The 17,746-nt window shown below is 48.9% G+C and overlaps 1 protein-coding gene across 19 annotated transcripts in view; it reads right to left on the bottom strand.

The window, feature by feature from the left end:
- The window catches only part of PTPRF (protein tyrosine phosphatase, receptor type F), a 287,109-nt gene that overhangs the window by 68,738 nt on the left and 200,625 nt on the right, over nt 1-17,746 (bottom strand). For all 19 annotated transcript variants that reach the window (XM_027649309.1, XM_027649322.1, XM_027649312.1 and 16 more), the window contains 3 exons: nt 4,989-5,258; nt 1,646-2,227; nt 962-1,095 (listed from right to left, as the gene is read on the bottom strand). In XM_027649309.1, the coding sequence (XP_027505110.1) occupies nt 962-1,095; nt 1,646-2,227; nt 4,989-5,258 (986 nt within the window). The remainder of the gene's footprint in view (nt 1-961; nt 1,096-1,645; nt 2,228-4,988; nt 5,259-17,746) is intronic.

Raw genomic sequence — 17,746 nt, 5'->3', positions numbered from 1 at the left:
CCCAGCTTCCAGTGCCAAGGGAACAGGCAGCTCCATCACCCGTTCTGGCACCACAAAAAGTCACAGCCATGCTGCCAAGCCTGCTTGCAGTCCTGCAAGACTCCAAGGCATGGAGCTTTCTAGGTGGCACACCAGGACTCTGCTGAGAAGCAGAATTCTCCAACAGCCACGCTACACTACCTGGTGTCCAGACTGCACTTACTGGCCTGACAACTTTGTGAGAATGCTGGGTCTAGCTGTACAGTTCAGGCAACGGGTACAGGACACACCAGTGTGTTTTCTCCCAACAGTGTCCTGCCTGTGAAACAGAGTAAAGCCCTTGTCCTAGGCTTTCCAGGCATCTCTAGCTGGGATCTCTAATGCACCTAAAATGAGCTGGTAAAGGATTTGTTTTGCTGACACTTCACCTGAAGGGCACTTACTTCTGGCAGCTCTCATGGCACTATAATAACAGGAGAAGAAGAGGACCATGGGACACTGTGGCGCTGTCATGGTACAATTCTTGCTGTGCTGCCTTGAAGCCAGCACTACTTTTGATACATTTAGAACTGGACTTCCTTTAGGGACCTGCAGTAAATGTGGAAGGGCTCTCTCTAGACGACCTTCAATCTGCTTCTTACGTGTAACCAGTCCTGGGGCTGGAGACACATATTGGAAGCCATTTCAGACTTGCCTGAAGTCCGACTCTTTACAGGCACCAGCAGTAAGCATGCCTCAGGGGATGCTCTCATGGCTTTCTGGAACCCTTCCAGTCCCAAACCAGTCACTAGCTACTTTGCTGGCATCAATAAGTACTGCTGAGGTCACTTACACAGAAACCAGAGATTGCCATGCTCCTACCACACACCACTGAGGCACAAGAAACATGAAGAAACAGTCCTGTTACTGCTCAAGCAGCCACCCTTCCCAAGCTGAAAAATTGTGATGTCCAGCCCCAGGTGCTGCCAGGCAGGATCCTCACCTGGGTGCCATCCTCCCCTTCCCAGTACAGCAGCTCATATTTGGTGATGCGTTCCTGAGAGGCGGGCAGCCACGTCAACAGGATGCGGGTGTCAGACTCTGCTTCTGCCTGGAAGTCAGCTGGCTGGGCGGGAACTGGGGAACAAACACACGTGGTTAGTGCCAGGAGAGGGGAGAGGAGTCGCATGGTTTTGCAGAGTCAGCATTTCACCTTGTAAAAGGTTTCTTCGAGAACCTCTCTTCTTCCCTCTCCCCTGTACTGTGCTCTTGGAACAACTCGGACCACGAGCAAGCACCTCTGGGTGCCAGGCAGGTGCCTGCAGGAATCGTGCTCACTTTCAGCCCCTGACTGCATCCCAGATCCTTCCTTCCACACATGCATTCAGAACCCAGAAGGGCCAAGCAGTTACACAGGTGCCGACATCCACATGCAGGACCTTGTGTCATATTTTTAGCCACTGCATCCCAGACAAAACAGCGGGCTGTTACTTGTACAGAGATTGATACCAACTGCCCAGGACAACCCAACAGCTTAAATCTGATGGCTGTGGGGTGGGGATGCCCCACGGCCACTCTGACACACAATCATTTGAGCACCAAGCGCAGTTGTGACGCCTGGTGCAGACCAGACGCACAGCTGAGGCGCACACACCGGGGTGGAAACGGAGCCTCCCTCCACACGTACCCCCTTGCTGTGTTTTGACCTGGATGATGTCCGAGGGGGGTCCGTCGCCCACCGACGTGAAGGCCAGGACGCGGATGCTGTAGGTGGTGCCCGTGATGAGGCTGCCCACGGTGGTGAGGTGGCTGTCATCCGTGTTGTGCTTCTGCCACATGCTCAGCGGCAGGTGAGGGTCAGTGGTGTAGTACACGCGGTACCCTCGGATCTGCCCGTTCGGTTCCTCCGGCTGCTCCCACTGGACCAGCATGGTGCTGGCGCTCAGCATCCGTGCCTGGACTTTGAGGGGCGGACTTGAAGGAGCTTGCTCTCCTGTCCGGGCCTCGACCAGTTCACTGGGGGGACCCCTGCCAATGTTATTGACTGCGATGACCCGGAACTCATACTCAGAGAAGGGGCTGAGCCCACCTATGCTATAGCGGGTTGTTGCCACACCATCCACCTCCTGGAACTGACCCTCCAAGGATTTGGCCTTGTACTGGATGACATAATATGAAATGGGGTCGGAGTTGCCTGAATCCCAGGTGAGGGTCACGCTGGTAGCTGTTGTTTCAGTCACTGATGGCTCTGTTGGAGGTTTTGGCAGTGCTGCAATTGGAAGGCAGAGAGGTGTGATTTAAATAATTCAGTCAGCTCAAATCCTGCAATGTGCATGGGGATAAAAATGGAGCTGCCACCTCCCATTAACATTCTTCTTTAAAAGGCAGAAATCATTTCATACTCTAGAACATGCATTTTTATATTACCATATATTGCTTGAAGTGGTTCTTAATGGAAGGATAAACAGAGCAATCATGTTATTAGATGTGCTTGACGCACTTACCAGCAGCAGGCTAAATAAAGGTAATTCAACAGGGATGCAGGAATGTTTCTGTCATGGGGGTTCAGCTGGCAGTGGGAAGGTGCTGGCTGGGCTGGGCTGGCCCCAGAAGCCAGGTGTACAGCTGATTTACAAAGGAATACAGTAGAGCAATCAGAGCACTAAAGGTAATCTAGAATTATGCTCCTGCTTCTAGAGAGACAGTATCTTAGGCCATAGGGAGTTCATGGAGTGCTGTTAGATGGGTTGATGGGAGAATGCTTTGTAAGTATTATAGTACATGCAGGAGAGATACAGCCAGAGAAATTACCAACTTTCATATCCACTATTTCACTGGATGGTGTGTCAAACTGCAACCAGACAATAAACTGTTATACAAGAACTCTGTGACACCGACATCTCTGAAGTGTTAATGAAAACACAACTACTGCAAGCATTCCCAGATTTGCCATTTTACCAAAAGAACAAAGAAAGCGAATGAGTGCATGTGAGAGAGATTTGCAGAGTACACAAATACTTTAAGGCAATGACTGAATTAAAATCTACAGTAAGTTTAAACCTCCTACAAACCACTCTAAAGTCATTAGTGACTTGTAACACAGTTGTGCTTGACAAGGAACTAGGAAAAATGCTCAACCCAAATTAAGATCCTCAAATACTTTATTCTTTGGCAAAGTCCTCAAGTTTCTAGTTTCCACATGGTTCAGCTGAGGAAGGGAGGCTCTCTAGTAGAGGGCATGGCTGCTGTGAGGGCCAGAGAGGATGCCTTTTCCAAGCCTACTGCCACATGAACACTGAGGAAATCAGCAAGGGCTGAACTGGCATGAGAGGGAAGGGCATACAACCCACAACCAGACATCACACCACCACCTGTGGAGGACTCAGGAGGGCAAACCCATCCTGCACAATATTATGGCCTGAAGCAACACATTTCCTACAGCATCCAAGAATCCGCCAGCCTCCCTAAGGCTTTCAATGACAGATGACACTACTCCAGTCTTTCCTTTGGAGACTCACAAGGTTGACTCTCACCAGTTTTTGGGTGTGCAGCTTCCATGTGAGGAAGGGGCAGATTTAGTACTTTCAACATGCTTAGTGCAATCAGTTCTGTGTCATCTTGCTTCTCCCACCTGCCCCGCGAGTGGTCTGTGTTGCAGCAAGCACAGGAGAAGCACCACTGGGTGAAGGAGTTTGGGACAGAGCCAGTGAGATACCTGGAGTGAGGGTGCCAAAAAGGCAGACAGGGAAACAAGGAGGAAGATAAAGGGCTAAATTTGCTGAGCAGACTTCTCCCTGCCCTGGGGCAGCAGTGGGCATTGCAACAGCCCATGAGGCAGAGTAATCCCAGGTACAAGGAGGTAAATGCTGGGAACCATCAGTGCAATGGTGCAGTTCCCACTTCTTCCCTTCACACCTAAACCACCTCTCCATCATGCCCCTTCCTTCTGTACTCTCCTGGGTATCTACTATAACCAAGGCATGGTTATAACCCTGTGCTCTGTACAAAAACAGAGGCTGGAAAAGGTACTGACTAGCAGGTGTTGTGAGTAAAGGGAGCAGTGTGCAGCTAAGGTTAAAAACATCCTCTGACTAGCAAAGAGAATTTGCTGCTATCTCCAGGTCAGAGAGGGCTAACACTCTATTCTGTGATTTGTTCCAGCAGGAACTCTGTGCTAAAGCTGGCCATAGTGCAGGAGGGGGCCTGCAAGAACAGACAGACTCAAGAGACGACGTATCTCTGGAAATCTGAGCTACAAATCAACTGCAAGGAGAGGAGGAAAGGGATAAATGTGGACCTGCTAGGCCCCCAGATGGGAAATGCAGGACACCTTCAGCCTCCTGTTAGGGAGCTGAGTGGGCTGCCCTATGGTCAGTAATCAGCAACAGCATCCTCTTTGGGGCAAAGCTACCAGGAAGGAAACATGCCTTAAGGACAGCAACACAGGAAAGAGAAAGGGAAAGAGCCGCAGCAGTAAGGAAAAAAGCTGACAGATGAATATGCAACAATTTTCAAATGAACACATACAGCTCCTCCCTGCAGGGGGGGAGGATGCGCATTCTGTTGAGCTCCACGGACACTTCACGTTGCTGGGATTGACCTTGTCCTACTCTTAGTGCAAGAGGATGTCTCTGTGCAAACAACCCTCTGACTGCAGACATCCAGAGACCCTGCCCCAGGACAGCCCACAGCCTGCCGCTGTGCTGAGCTGATCCTGCTGATGCATGGAACAAGACAGACATCGCTGGGATAAACAGAGACTCAGAGAGGTTCCCTTGTGGCTTAACAGGGACCCAGCCTGACACAAGCTCATCTCCCATCACGCCACTTGCAGGGAGAGGGAAAATGACCCTCAGAGCAAGTCCCATACTGTGAGCAGCAAAAACCAAAGTTGTGGGTGGAAGGTAGAAAAGTTGCAAGGTGGAAAAGTCACAGAAGACTGCAGTCAGTTGGCTGCAGCCAAAAACGCTTTGGCAAAGGGCTACCGAGTTGAAATCAAAGTAGGTGCACCACAAGGAATAATTCCTTACCTTTGACAGTGATCTGGGCTGTGGCTTCGATCATGCCAAGGGAGGAGATGGCCACACAGGTGTAGTTGGCAGACTGCATGATGTTAGTCAGCTCCAGGACATTCCTACCGACAGGCATCTCATCTTCTTTGGTCAGCTCCTCCACACCAGCCATCCACTTCACATAGGGCATGGGAGCACCTACTGCCACACACGTGAGGTTCACGCTCCCCCCAGGCATCACCTCGTGGTTGCTCGGAGGGATAGAGAATCGAGGAGCAACACGCCGCACTGAAACAAGGAGGACACAGCTAGTAGGGTCACAGAACCAGCAGAGAGCACTCAGTTGCACTCTGGGGGTACATGAGAGGGGTTCAACCTTCTTGCCTGTCTACCTCCCAGGGCAGATAAAATGAAGTGCAAAAGCTGTTCACTACTTTGCCAAATTGCACACACTTTGCTCTCCTTCCTTTGCCACTGGTATCTTATTAGAAGAACTCATTAAGGGATGGCTCAATCCATTCCCTCCAAACATGGCCTTTTGAAATAATATTACTAACATGAAACATTCCTTCATTTAAATTACATCCCTCTAATTAGAGAGCATGCAAAATACCAGTCACATACTCTCTCTGTGCAGGGCCCACTGAAGCTCTGCAAAATGGAATTACCTGTTCAATTTATTAGCTCTAGAGTAAAGCAGCCCGTCCCCTAAACCTCATAGGGTTTGGGCAGGGGCAGCAGAAAGGGTTTCTTTTTTGAATTAGCACACGTGTGCTGCTAAATAAAATATAATTCCTTTCAAAATGTAACTCAGGTTCTACCTTGGCTCAGAAAAAATAGTCACCAGAGCTGCATGACATTGTCAGGGCCTGAAGAGATCACCTTGCTGGGCAGGAGAGAACTAATCCTGACAGATGTGAGATCATATACATTTTGACAGAAGAGAGCTGGGCTAGCAGAACCCTTCCCACCTTTGTGGCAGCTCTTCGGGAGATGTATTCCTCCTTATTGCATTGCACAGCTTCTCTTCATATCAATCCCTTGCTGGGTATTTCATTCAAGACTTATTTGTAAGCAACTCTCAGCTACAATAAACCTCTAAAGCTGCCTGCCATATGCATTCCCGTCAGGAAAATGACACTGAGAAATGAGGCCCCTTCTTCAGGGTTAGTGTTATGGGCCTATTTAAGCAAGGGTAGAGAAACAACTGTGCTCGGTATATCTTTGTCTCCTCTGGGTAAGCTCATTTTAGTCTGTAGTTAAAAAAGGAAACTGCTTGAACGTGTCTTGCCCAGCAGCCCCGCTCTCCTCCAGCCTCCTCCCCAGAACGGCAGCCCCCGGGCAGCGGCCGGGTTCACGACTGACCGGCTCCTGAGGAGCCTCTCCCTGCCAATTATGCTCTTCCATCAGTGTACCGGGCTGGCAGAGCAGCAAAACCCCCACAGCACTGGGGGTAGGTGGAAATCGGGCAGGAGCCTGAGCAGTGCCAGCTCACAACATGCCACAGGCACAGCCGGCCCCCCGGGCGAGGGGGGTCTGGGGAGTCATGGCTCTGCCGGCCTGGCTGCTGCCACCACGGCATCTCCGTGGACAGTAAAGCTGCTGACACCCCCCTGAGCTGCAGAGGTGTCAGCTCCACTTGCCAAGCTGACTCTTCCCAAATCAAATTTCACTAGTCCTCTTTGATGATTCATCCCCAAACCATCAGGCTTGCAGAAATAGACTGAACACAGAAGCCCCCACACTAGCATGTACAACAGAGCTAAGACTTAGTGATAAATTAGACAATGCTGTCAACATCGTGTGTGTACTACACATCGTCTCAGTGACAAAACAGGGCTCATTAGCTCCTTACCAGCCAGGGTAAGAATAACTTCCTTTGCCTTTTTTTTTTTTCTTGAATGTCTAAATCCAAAGTCTTGCTGTATGCTTCTTTTAATCAATTATTAAATCTCCAATCAATACCTACATGAGCAATCACCAGTGAGGTGTTACCTGACTGATGGGGCAGTGCTCCCCAAATGAGACAGAACTGAAAGTGTACTCAAATGCTACACAGTCATGAGAATACAGACTTAACCTGATGGACATGGCAATGGTTTAACATGATGGTGTGTATTTCCAACCAAAGCATCCCAGCACCATTTGTTAAGAGTTAGGTTTCATTTTCGAATGAAAATGCCGTTGAATTATTCCAGATAGAAGCTGTTCCAATTCCGTCCCCATCAAAGGACCAAACCCACCCACCCACCCAAGCTGTATTAAAACAAAAAAAACCAAACCTTGAGGATAAAGCCATAGGTGTGCACAGAACACTCACACACATGCACAAGGCAAACAGGCTGGCAGGCACTGGAGGCCACTACAAAGTCAGAGAGAGAGTGGTGGAGGGCAGGACAGAGAGAGGGAAGGTGCACAGGAACTCATGTACAGGGACACGGGAAGACAAGACACTGGAGAACACAAGGCCATGCAAGAAAGTCAGAGCCCAGCATGCAAAAACAGATTTTCACTTCCAGCCCTGTGAGACGAGAGGCAGAACAGCCCGCCACAGACTCCCCTGCACCCCACCCAGTGTCCCTGCTTTCAGGGTGCTCCTGGGGCTGTGTGAGTCCCATCAGTGCTGTGTTGCCCTTGATGTGTCCTGCAGAGGCAGTGGGTGCTGTGGCCATCTCCCCCCAGGGATGCCATCAGCTGACTGTCATATGCTCCCCTGCGGACAGCACAGGGAAGAGGCACTTGAGAGGCACTGAGGGCTGTCTCAGCAGCGCTCTGCAGGGCAAAGGGAAGGGCTGAGCCCCTTTGGAAGGCACTCTCCCCTGTGCCACACAGAGGGGAGCAGCAGAGGTGGTTATTGCACTCCTGTGCCTAGAGAAGGGACAGGAGAATGGCAGGGAAAACTCTCCTGTGGATCATAGTACAGGAGTGTACACAGGTCTCATCAGCCTCGGCACAGGATGTGCCTCCTGCACGCCACAGCCAGGGAGTTGTGTGGGGCCTCAGCTCTCCAGCCTGGCAACAGAGGAGTGGTCAAAGAGGCCTCTGCCGTGCATTTCTGTGACCCAGTGTGGCTGAGCTGTCCTCCCCTCGTTAGCACACCGGCAGAGCTGCCGAGATGGGCTCACTGCTCTGCACCAGAGAGCAGCAGCGCCCAAGGCACCGCAGCTGCTAAAAATGGATGCCATGTGTAGGGGTCAGCTCTCTACACGGGAGGGGGTCAGGGCAGTGCCTTCAGTAAGAGATCTGGCCCAGACAATGCCCTGGTAGGAGCACGTGTAAAGGAAGGGATGGGTTCCATCGGCCTCCCATCCTCCTGGGGGATAATTGGCAGCTTCTTGTCCCAGTCAGTATGGAGGGAGAAGGGGAAGTGCTGTCAGTCAGCATTAGTGAGAGCTGGCAGAGCTCTCACAGCAGCTTGTACAGCACCATCAACACATTCCTCAGGCTCAAGCCAATGATTTAAGTCGCTTGCTTTTCTAGCCTAAGAGTCTGGTAATAATTTAAATCAGTATAACTCCTCAAAAAGCAGCATTCTCAGGATTTCTGTCCAATTTACAAGTAAAATCACATGGGCTAGCACAGTCCATGATGCTACCTTAAGTGCTCCAGAAAATTTTGTTGTTCTTCATTTACTGCAGCAATGAAATTCCCCTCTTTATTACAATTTTCTCGACATGAATTTGCATTTTTTTTTTAATCTTCTTTTTGGATAAAGATCAGAAGAAGGTGGTTTGGAGGTTTTGCAAGAACAGCACAGGGAAAATTGCTGTGAATATTAAAATGATTTCAATGGACAATAGTATAATTCAGAGGTTTAGTTAAACCAGCAGACTGTCAAAAATGAGATTCATTATCATTCATCCCAAGAATAGGCATCGTAAGGGCTCTGTGCTGCTCCACTATTCAGCACACCTCCCTGTTGAGAGCATTCCCTGGTAAGTGAAGTGAAACCCTGGACCAGTGAGCAGTGAGTGCAGTGCAACCTGAGCCCTTGCCCTGGATCTCACAGGACAGGGAGAAAAGACAGTGTGGAGACTGGTTCCCCACTCGCTGGGGGGACTGCAGGGAGGAAAGAGAGGAGCAGGTAACACAAAAGCCACAAAGGTTGAGAAATGTTAAAAATTCAGCATGCATTAACATGCACATTCCTTGCCTTGAGAGCAAAGAGCATCAATCAATTGCATGGCTCCTTTCAGCACGGGAGTGGCTGTTTCCTAACGTCTCAGGTTCCCTCTGAGGGTGAAGTTACCCCCTTGGAGAACCAGGGACCCCCCCTCCCTGCTGCTGTCAGCAACAGCCCTAGGCTCTGAGCTCAGGGTTCTCAGGCTGGTGCTATTAGTCCCTCTCATGTGCTGAGATACTGCTGGCATCCATCGAGGCCCTGCTGGAAACACAGCAGTGCCAGGAGGACTGCCCATGCTTTCAAAACCGTGCAGTGCTGCTAAGGAAGGGGAGACCAAATTGCTGTTTCCTGCTGGCTGTCTTGGCCACAGTACAGCTGAGCAAACGACAATGCTCACACCCCTCCCTCTAGCTTGCAGAGATCCAGACACCTCTACCTGCCTGCTCCCACTTTTTGGTTTCCTTCCTACCATGCCTACCTGGCACCCAACTCTGGGTGTCATCTTTCCCCTTCCTGGTACCCCATGGCAGGCTCCCGGGCACTGCCCCATGGTGATGGAGAGTCATGTATGTGCTCTGCACATTTCTCTGCTCCTCTCTGAGGCAATCCCAGATGCTCTGGTCCCGCATCGCTGTCCTGCCATCCTCTCCCCTTTGCTCCTCCTCTGCATGAGGGATGAGCAGCCTGAAGTCCTGTTTGGTCTGAAGGAGAACAAGGACTGCCTGGGCTGCTGCTCCTCCTAGTCCCAGCACAGCCAAGGCAAGTTTGTGGGGCTCTGCTCTAACCTCCCAACTGAGAAATGCAGCAGTGTGTGCTCCTATTCTGTCAGAACTCCCGCCTTCCTCAGGAACCACCTTCTCCAACTCGGGAAGGAGTGAATTTGGGAGCTAACCTCAAACACGATCATTGGTCTGCATGGTTTACTCATCCACAGACACCCTTCATCTCTCCCTAGTGCCATCATTTTAAGAAAGGACTTCAAATGGAAAGGCAGTTGCTGAAGTCTCACAATCTATTGACAGAATCAACAGCAGGAGAGGAAAAATGGGAACCTGAAAAAATGCATTTACAGTCTAATCTTGTGCTCAAACAATGCTGTACTATTTATGCTCCCAATGCATCCTTGAGTGCTGACATTTTATAGACAATTTCCAAAACAGGGCCTTGCCATTTTTGGATTATATTTCAGCTATAACTTTTAGGTCTAATTATTTGCGCTGACAACCACATATAAAAGAGGATATATCATTACAGTGGTGCAGCACTGGAGACACATCAGCATTCAGCATACTGACATACTAATAGCAAAGTAAGGGAGAGCAAGATTGTGGAGCTCTGCAATTTGCATTCCCCTCTCTGAAATTTCTCTGATGAAAATAACACAACATTAAGGAGGTGAATGAGAGAAAAGATCCACTGTATCAAGATAAAATAACTCGTTAATAAATAACCTTGTAGCAGTCACAGAGCAATAATTAAATGCATGGGTTAGCAGTACACACTTTTAAGTAAAGCTGGAAAAATGTAAGATGTAATTATCAGCGCCAAACAAATTATAAGCATGGAAAATCCCACTGGAATATTTAGAAACTAATTTCTGGCTTCACATTAAATATTTGTGTATGTGGGTATTTTTGGTAGAGTGGGAAGGAGGGGTCGACACAAAGAATGAGAAATTCTCCACTCCTGCTAGCTTATATCCATTCTCAGCTGCCTCCCCTCAGCAAAGCCATGTGGCTAAAACATTTAAGTGCCCTGTCAAAGGTTTATTCTCCAGAGGTGCCTCAGCCATCACAGCAGTGCTCCAAATTTACTGAAATCAGGGAGGCTTTGGGCCTTGGCTTTAATTTCTTCTCTTTCCTTCCTTGTTCTCATTTTTCATCGTTGTCTTGGGCTCAAGTAATTTTATCCTCTAGAAAATCTATTTTTAGAGGGTAAACAACAAAAGGTCCCGTGCCTCAGTACAATCTAAATGAGAGCACGTTCCAGGGAGAGAAACGGGATCGAACTCAGTGTACTGGAACAACTGCTATGACAACTTGTTAAAACTTGTTCCAGTGACTCATCCAGGTGCCTGAAAGTATGTGTCAGAGGAGCCAGGGTCTCTTCCCTGGGAGCAGTGCTGGCCTGGATAGCTGCTGTGAGCATCCCTCACCTCCAGTGCTGTGGAGGGACAGACCCGCATGGAACCTTTTTGGTGCAGGAGTCATCTCTAGAAACTAACTCAGGACTTCTGCCAGAAACACCAGCTTTCCTCAGCATGAAACCATGAGTGCCTCAAGCTAGGTCTGGAGCTAGATTTAATTTAAAAGCCGGAGTCACCTTTCACTATTGTTCTTTATTCATCTCTGGCTCTCTGAGGGCAGCAGGACACAGCATGGCAAAGCACAAAGCAGGTTTTGCTGTGGGGCTACGAGCTCCTGTGCACATCACCACGGGCCTCCCTGAGCCACCTTGGGTATGTCTGGGGTCTCTGCCAGAGCTGCCTTCTCTCCTGCCAGCAAGAGGAAGACCCAGCCCCAGGGAAGAAATCAGAGGTAGACCTCTGAGCATGGAGAACGGGTCACCGCCAGAGCGGGGACTGCCGAGAAGCAGGGAAGCTGCCCCAGCACGAGGGACTTGCATCTCAGCCAGCTGCCCCTGCTGCCTCGTGGCAAGTGAGGGCAGCATGCTGGGTTCTCCTTCAGCTGAGATCAAAAGTATGCTTTTCGCCTCTAGAGAAAGTTAAAACTTTTAAAGTTACAGGAGGAATTGAGGAACCTGCTCTCCCTAGCAGCTTGTGAGGGGACTGGAGATCATTCTGATCTCTGCTTCCAAAGACTGCTCTTGATCTCCAGCCAGAAAGCAGCAGCAGTTTAGAGGTATTACACTTGCACCTAGCACAGATAAAGGGTTAGAGAAGGACACCACATACAGCGGCATGCACTTCCTTCTACCCTGCCTTTGACAAAACTGCCCTGTCTGGTATTTGCATGCAAAATATATTCTGTGCATTCTCAAGCAACAAAGGCATGCAAGCAAAGTATCAATGCCATCACCAGAGTCACAGCAAACAGTAAGCAGATTTCATCAGGCACACTGTGGCTGTGCCTGGAAAGGAGCCAGAATCTGCAGGGCCCCCTCCCCTTTTGGGGATGGCTCTCCTCTCCCTACTGGAAAAGTCCCATCTGACGAGGCGTACTGTAGATGGATAAGAAGTGAAAAGGACCAACCTTCTCGCTGATCTGAGAGATGAAAGTTTGTTTTGTTTGATGGCAGAGTGCGATGAAGATGAGGAGGGAATAAAAAAAGACAAGGAAAAACACAGAGAGTAAAAACAGGCCAAGCTTCATCTGTCCGCACACCACTGAAACGACAAGACAAGACTACAGAGGTCAGCCACGACTTCCCACTGTGCACACACACACCATTCCACGGACAGAGTGTGCCGCACTCACACCGCTCTGGCCCGGAGCAGGGCCGGCCCCTCCGCCTCCTGGACCCACTCACCACTCCTCAAGGCAGGGCGGAGGGGACCTCACATCCCACACATACTCACATGAGGGTGCTTCAGGGACTGCCCTGCTCTGGGCCAGATGCTGGAAGCACAGACACGTTTACATGTGCAAAACACTCAGGCACAGGCAGAGCGAGAGACTCCAGCCATCACACAGACTGCTCCCACACACCACTCCAGCTACAGAGATGATGGCAAAGGCACTTTAAACCCATTTGACCACACGCTGCGAAGAGCACATACGTAGATCTGAATTTTATTAAGTATGAAAGAAATGCTCCAAGTGGTGAATGGAAAAATCTTCTACCATGAAGAGCTGTTCCCCCTCTCCAAACAAAGAGCTAAATGCAGCAGAGAGGTATTAGGCAAGTGACAGACATGCGCAGTCTCAGCTGGGCTCAGTTTTGGGAGAGCCTTATCGGTACTGTGCTGTGAGTAAGAGATGGACAAGAAATCAGAAGGACAAAACACCCAGAGAGAATTGAGTAGGTCCCAGTTTTTGTTCCTGCGGGAGAGACAGTAGAAGGTTAGTTGCATTTTCCTCATAGACAAAGAAGATCTTATTTCTCTACCAGCAGTGACCTCACTCCAGCTACAGATCCGTGGTGTATCAGCTGTAATTGAACCCTCACCGAGAGAATACACAAATGGATTTGATAGTTAAAGACTGCTTATGAGTCACATTTTTGATGGGGAAAGGAGAAGGCGGGGGGAGGATTTTGCTTTCCAGCAGAAACACTGCAAATTAGAGAACAGCATGTGGCATTACACAGTGCAACAGTACAGCCAGCCACGTCCAGCGACCAGAGGACAGCATTTTAACCAACACTGACATGGTACAGGCAAGACAACAAGCTACCAATAACAGGTACCACAGTGGCCTACAAAGTGCAGTGGAGCTTGCTGGAGAACAGCAAAACACTTGTTTACGTTCCTTCAACTGAACTGATACCAGGGGACCTGAACCAGCCAACTCAGAGTTAAACTGGCCCATAAATGAGGGTCACATCCAGCAAGGAGCCCCACCGAGGCATCCTCAAAACAAACAGTCCTAGCTTAAGGTCCAGGTTTCCTCTGGCCTGCTTCACACAGGGGATTTACCTCTTGGTCTACAAAACATTAACATAAGGCTCATTTGATCCTGCGAGACCCTGTGATGGGAGGGAACCTTTTTATTGCTGCTCCCAAGCTAACACTTTATTTCCTAATCTAATGGAGCATATCACATCTGCATGGCCTCAGCAGACAATGAGGGGCTCCTGCCTTCTGCTCAGCTCTTCCCAACAGGGAGGATTTGTTTCCTGCCCTTGCCCAGGAAGGACAGTGGTTCTGGCAAACCAGACATGCTCATGCACAGCTGCATTTCTGGAAAGCAGCACTAACATTGCAACGGGGTAACACAAACTGCCAGCACAGATCAACCTGCTGCACCCACCGGGATGTGAGACTGAAGGGTAAGAAGCTGAAGGGTCTATACTGGTGGATGATGCTGGAACAGCTACAGGAACACTTGTCCTTGCTGCTGAAGCTGCAGAGCCACCCCCTGCCCTTGGGGAGGACTGATGGACCCCAGCCCATACCACGGGGACTCGCTGTGGTGCCACTTGGCCTGCCTGGGGACAAGGTGAGGGGTGCTGCTGCAGCTGGGGACAGCCAGGAGCTTTTTTTTTGGGGGGGAATCCAGCAGGGATTGCATGCCCATCAGTGGGCATGGATAGGAGTAGGCTCCAGCAGTGGCTTTCCCCACATGTTGACATTTCAGATTAGAGGTGGAAAAGTGAGGAGACACATATGAAACACACTAATTCAAACAAATTACTTTCTGGTTTGTCAAACAGGAACAAGTTTAGGACCTGCTATTTGTCATTAATTGCTGGATTATCTCTTAATCTCTTTTTATATTAGTGGCTTATAAGGAATAAAAACCAGTATCAGGCTATTTTGGAACAGCTGTAAGGTGAGAGGGAACACCTGGGCAGCAAGTTCTGCTTTTTCTTTAGTTAAGGCTTAAACAGCTGCTGCTTTATCTGAGATAAACTTGATAAATGGCAAATTGAAAGTTTCATCTCCTTACAGATCCCATTCACATTCTCCCTTATCTCCAATTCTTTATCCATGTCACTCCTAAGCTAGGAAGCATGTTTTATCAACAGTTTTTCTGCTTTTATACAGAACAAATGACTCTGATCAGTGACAGTAAATAACATCTGCCACCCCACCATGTAGGGACAGAGGATTTAAGACTGGGGTTACCCAGAGTATCCCCTGTGCAGAATATGACAGCTCACTAGGCACACCACCTTGTTCCCAACAAACCCAAGCTGCCTGGCAGCTAAGTTGAACATGCCTAAGTCTAAGTGCAAGACAAAGCAAGTCAAGTGAGGCTAGCAAGCTTCAGAAGGTAAAAATGGGGCTCCTTTTGAGTTCCAAGTTGAAACAGCAAAGAGCAAGGCTGTCTCAGAGAGGTGTTGGATGGCTCCCATGCTCTGTAGGCAGAATTCCCATGCTGATTGAATTTGGCTTTTACCCTGCCACAGATGTGCTTGTCTATGCAGCAACAGCACTCTAACCATAGCAGCCTGTTGCAGAAAAAATGAATTTGGACTTACGGGAGGCTCTGCTTTTGAATATTCTTGGGCATTAGCTTCCTGAAACAAGGCAGGAGGCTGTGGCCAGGACATGAATGCACAGGTCTAAGAGTTTAGATCACTAGCTCAAACAAAGGAACACATTATGAAAGCTTTTCAGAGTGGGAAGCTAATACTTTCCTGAAAGCAACAAGAAAGTTCATTATCCCAATTGGCTCTGCAGTTCTGCTGGGAACTGCTAGCATCTGTCCTGTGCAAAAACCCCCTGGTGCTATGCAAGGCGTAACTATAAAGGCCAACCCAGACATTTTGGAATAAAAAAGACAGAGAGGTTAACAAAATCCAGAGGGGGATGAACCTGTTCCTGCTTATCTCCAAAAGCACATCTTGTGTCTCAAGGACTCTACATAAATCAAATTTTATCCTTTACAGCTTTTAGTGGTATAGAGGAACAAAAGGACAGATTGTCTTTTTTACGCCAGATTACATGAGAATAAGACAACCTCCCATTATATCCGATGAACAATGTTCTCATGCCACAGTGATGAGTATATTCCATCCTAGAGAGACAGACAGGATGCTCAGGGCGCCCAACCATCCTTTTCCATTCATATTGCACACACATGCATGCATGAATTCAATTAAGAGCAGAAAATCTCAGAGCACCAGAGATGTATTTCTTAGCCCTTTGTGCAAGTGGATATGGAAGGGGAGGGAATGGACATTTAGTTGGCACAGATATGCAGGCCTAATTGTTCCACAGATGTCTGTGCAGGTCATGTGGGAAAGAGGTTTTCAAGTCCATTTCTGTGTTGCATTATCATGCACTGAGGCACCAGTCACTCTCCTTCTATTTTCCATAAAGGTCATTTTACAAATAATCAGACTTTAGCCTCACACTGCACTTTGAACCATCAAAGGACTTTGCAAGGAATAAAACTGTTAAGCTTATTTAGTTGAGTTCTATAAAGCACACTGAAATCTTAAGATGGAATGTGCTCGCTGAAGGACAAAGAACTACTATTTATTAAACCATGATCATTAAAATCATTATGGCACAGCAGAATGCTCAGAGCAACACCGATGGTGAACACACTTCATGCCAGGAGAAAAACACGACAAAAATATTCATAGTAATATGTGAGGAGGAGAAAACTTGGCAGAAGGCTCCATGTGCTTCTCTGTCTCTGAAGCCAGGCAGCTCCAGCATGAGGACAGACACAGCCATGGCAGCACGAGCTGTGGTTCTGAGTGAGCAGTGTCTGTCTGCCGGTGTCGCGTGTGGCACAGCTCGGGCTGCGCTCGCCCTGAGCCTGCTAACAACCAACAGAGCTGCCCCTGCCCAAACCACAGCTGCTCTGACCTGGGCTACAGAAGCATGGCCACAGCTTCAGCATGGAGAAGCACTCCGGGGCAGAGGAAATGAAGTCAAAAGTACTGAAATCCCATAAAAAGGAGTGCCCTTTCTTCATCAGTGTCACCACCCTCTGTCGCCCTGCTTGGCTGCAGCGTTACCTTGAGGTCAGGACTGCACAGAGCAGGGGGATCGTGGCCCTTCAGACCTGCAGCCTCCTCAGCCATGTACCAGCTGCTGAGGGCTACACTCTGTGGCCTCTGCTGCAGCCTGGTTTTGCTTCTTCGGGTGGTCCAGGGTAGACATCTGTCTGAAGCAGCAGTCTGGGTCATCCAGCCTGATTCAACTGCCAGTTCATGTTTCCTGTCATCCAGGCATCTCCCTCACAAGTCTCTCCAGTCTCTGCTTGCCTGTGATCGCTGCCAGGCCCTCAAGCACGAGCAATGTCCCTCTCTGGGCAAGTACTGTCACCCCCATCAACCCCGAGGACAGGCAGGTTTAACGGAGCACATTGCCAGAAGTGTGCATGTAGCTGGGTTGTAAACAAACATACTCCCTTGTTGTTTAGCAATTTTTCAGACATCCCCAGTTTCGGTTCCTGACTGTTCAACCACTGTCCTCAGCTTCTACTCTTCTCCTGGCAATAGCCTCAAGCTTTGACTGCTGTTGCTATTTTAGCCGTTTTAATATTACATAAGCAGAAAATGTTCTTTTTCAAGGCGTCAAGTCTTGCTGCTCCAGGCCCACGTCAGTCATTCAGAATTATTATTATTTACACAAGGTCCCTGCTGCAGTAAATATCATATAGCCACAAGTAGCCATTTTGGTGAGCTCCCTCCATGTCTGAGCCTAAGCTAGTGCCAAGTTCCCAAGGGTAAAACCCTGCAGAGGCCAGAGAATTGCTGCTAGGAACAGAGCCACTATCCAAAATTCTTTTTGGGTGATGGCTCCTTGGTGAAATTTGGCAAATAAAACTTCGGATTCCAAGCAAGGTTCCCTGCTGCCAAGTGAAACACTAGCCTGGCCTTTCAAAAAGCAGATGAAGAAAGCACAAATTTTTGCAGTAATACCCTTTCTATTTACTGCAGTCTGATTTACTAGCTTGCAATTTGGGGAAAGAGCACACAATTCAGTTTTAAATGGTCTTTTTCTAAAAGTAGTTGTGTGGCTGCTTCTGCATAGTATGTGTAGCATTTTGGGCCAGGGAACTCACTG

This window comes from Corapipo altera, unplaced genomic scaffold (assembly GCF_003945725.1).
Source record: "Corapipo altera isolate COAL_440 unplaced genomic scaffold, ASM394572v1 112, whole genome shotgun sequence".
Lineage (NCBI taxonomy): Eukaryota > Metazoa > Chordata > Aves > Passeriformes > Pipridae > Corapipo > Corapipo altera.
Note: the sequence above shows the minus strand (reverse complement) of the source record. Positions and strands in the feature narration are given on the sequence as shown.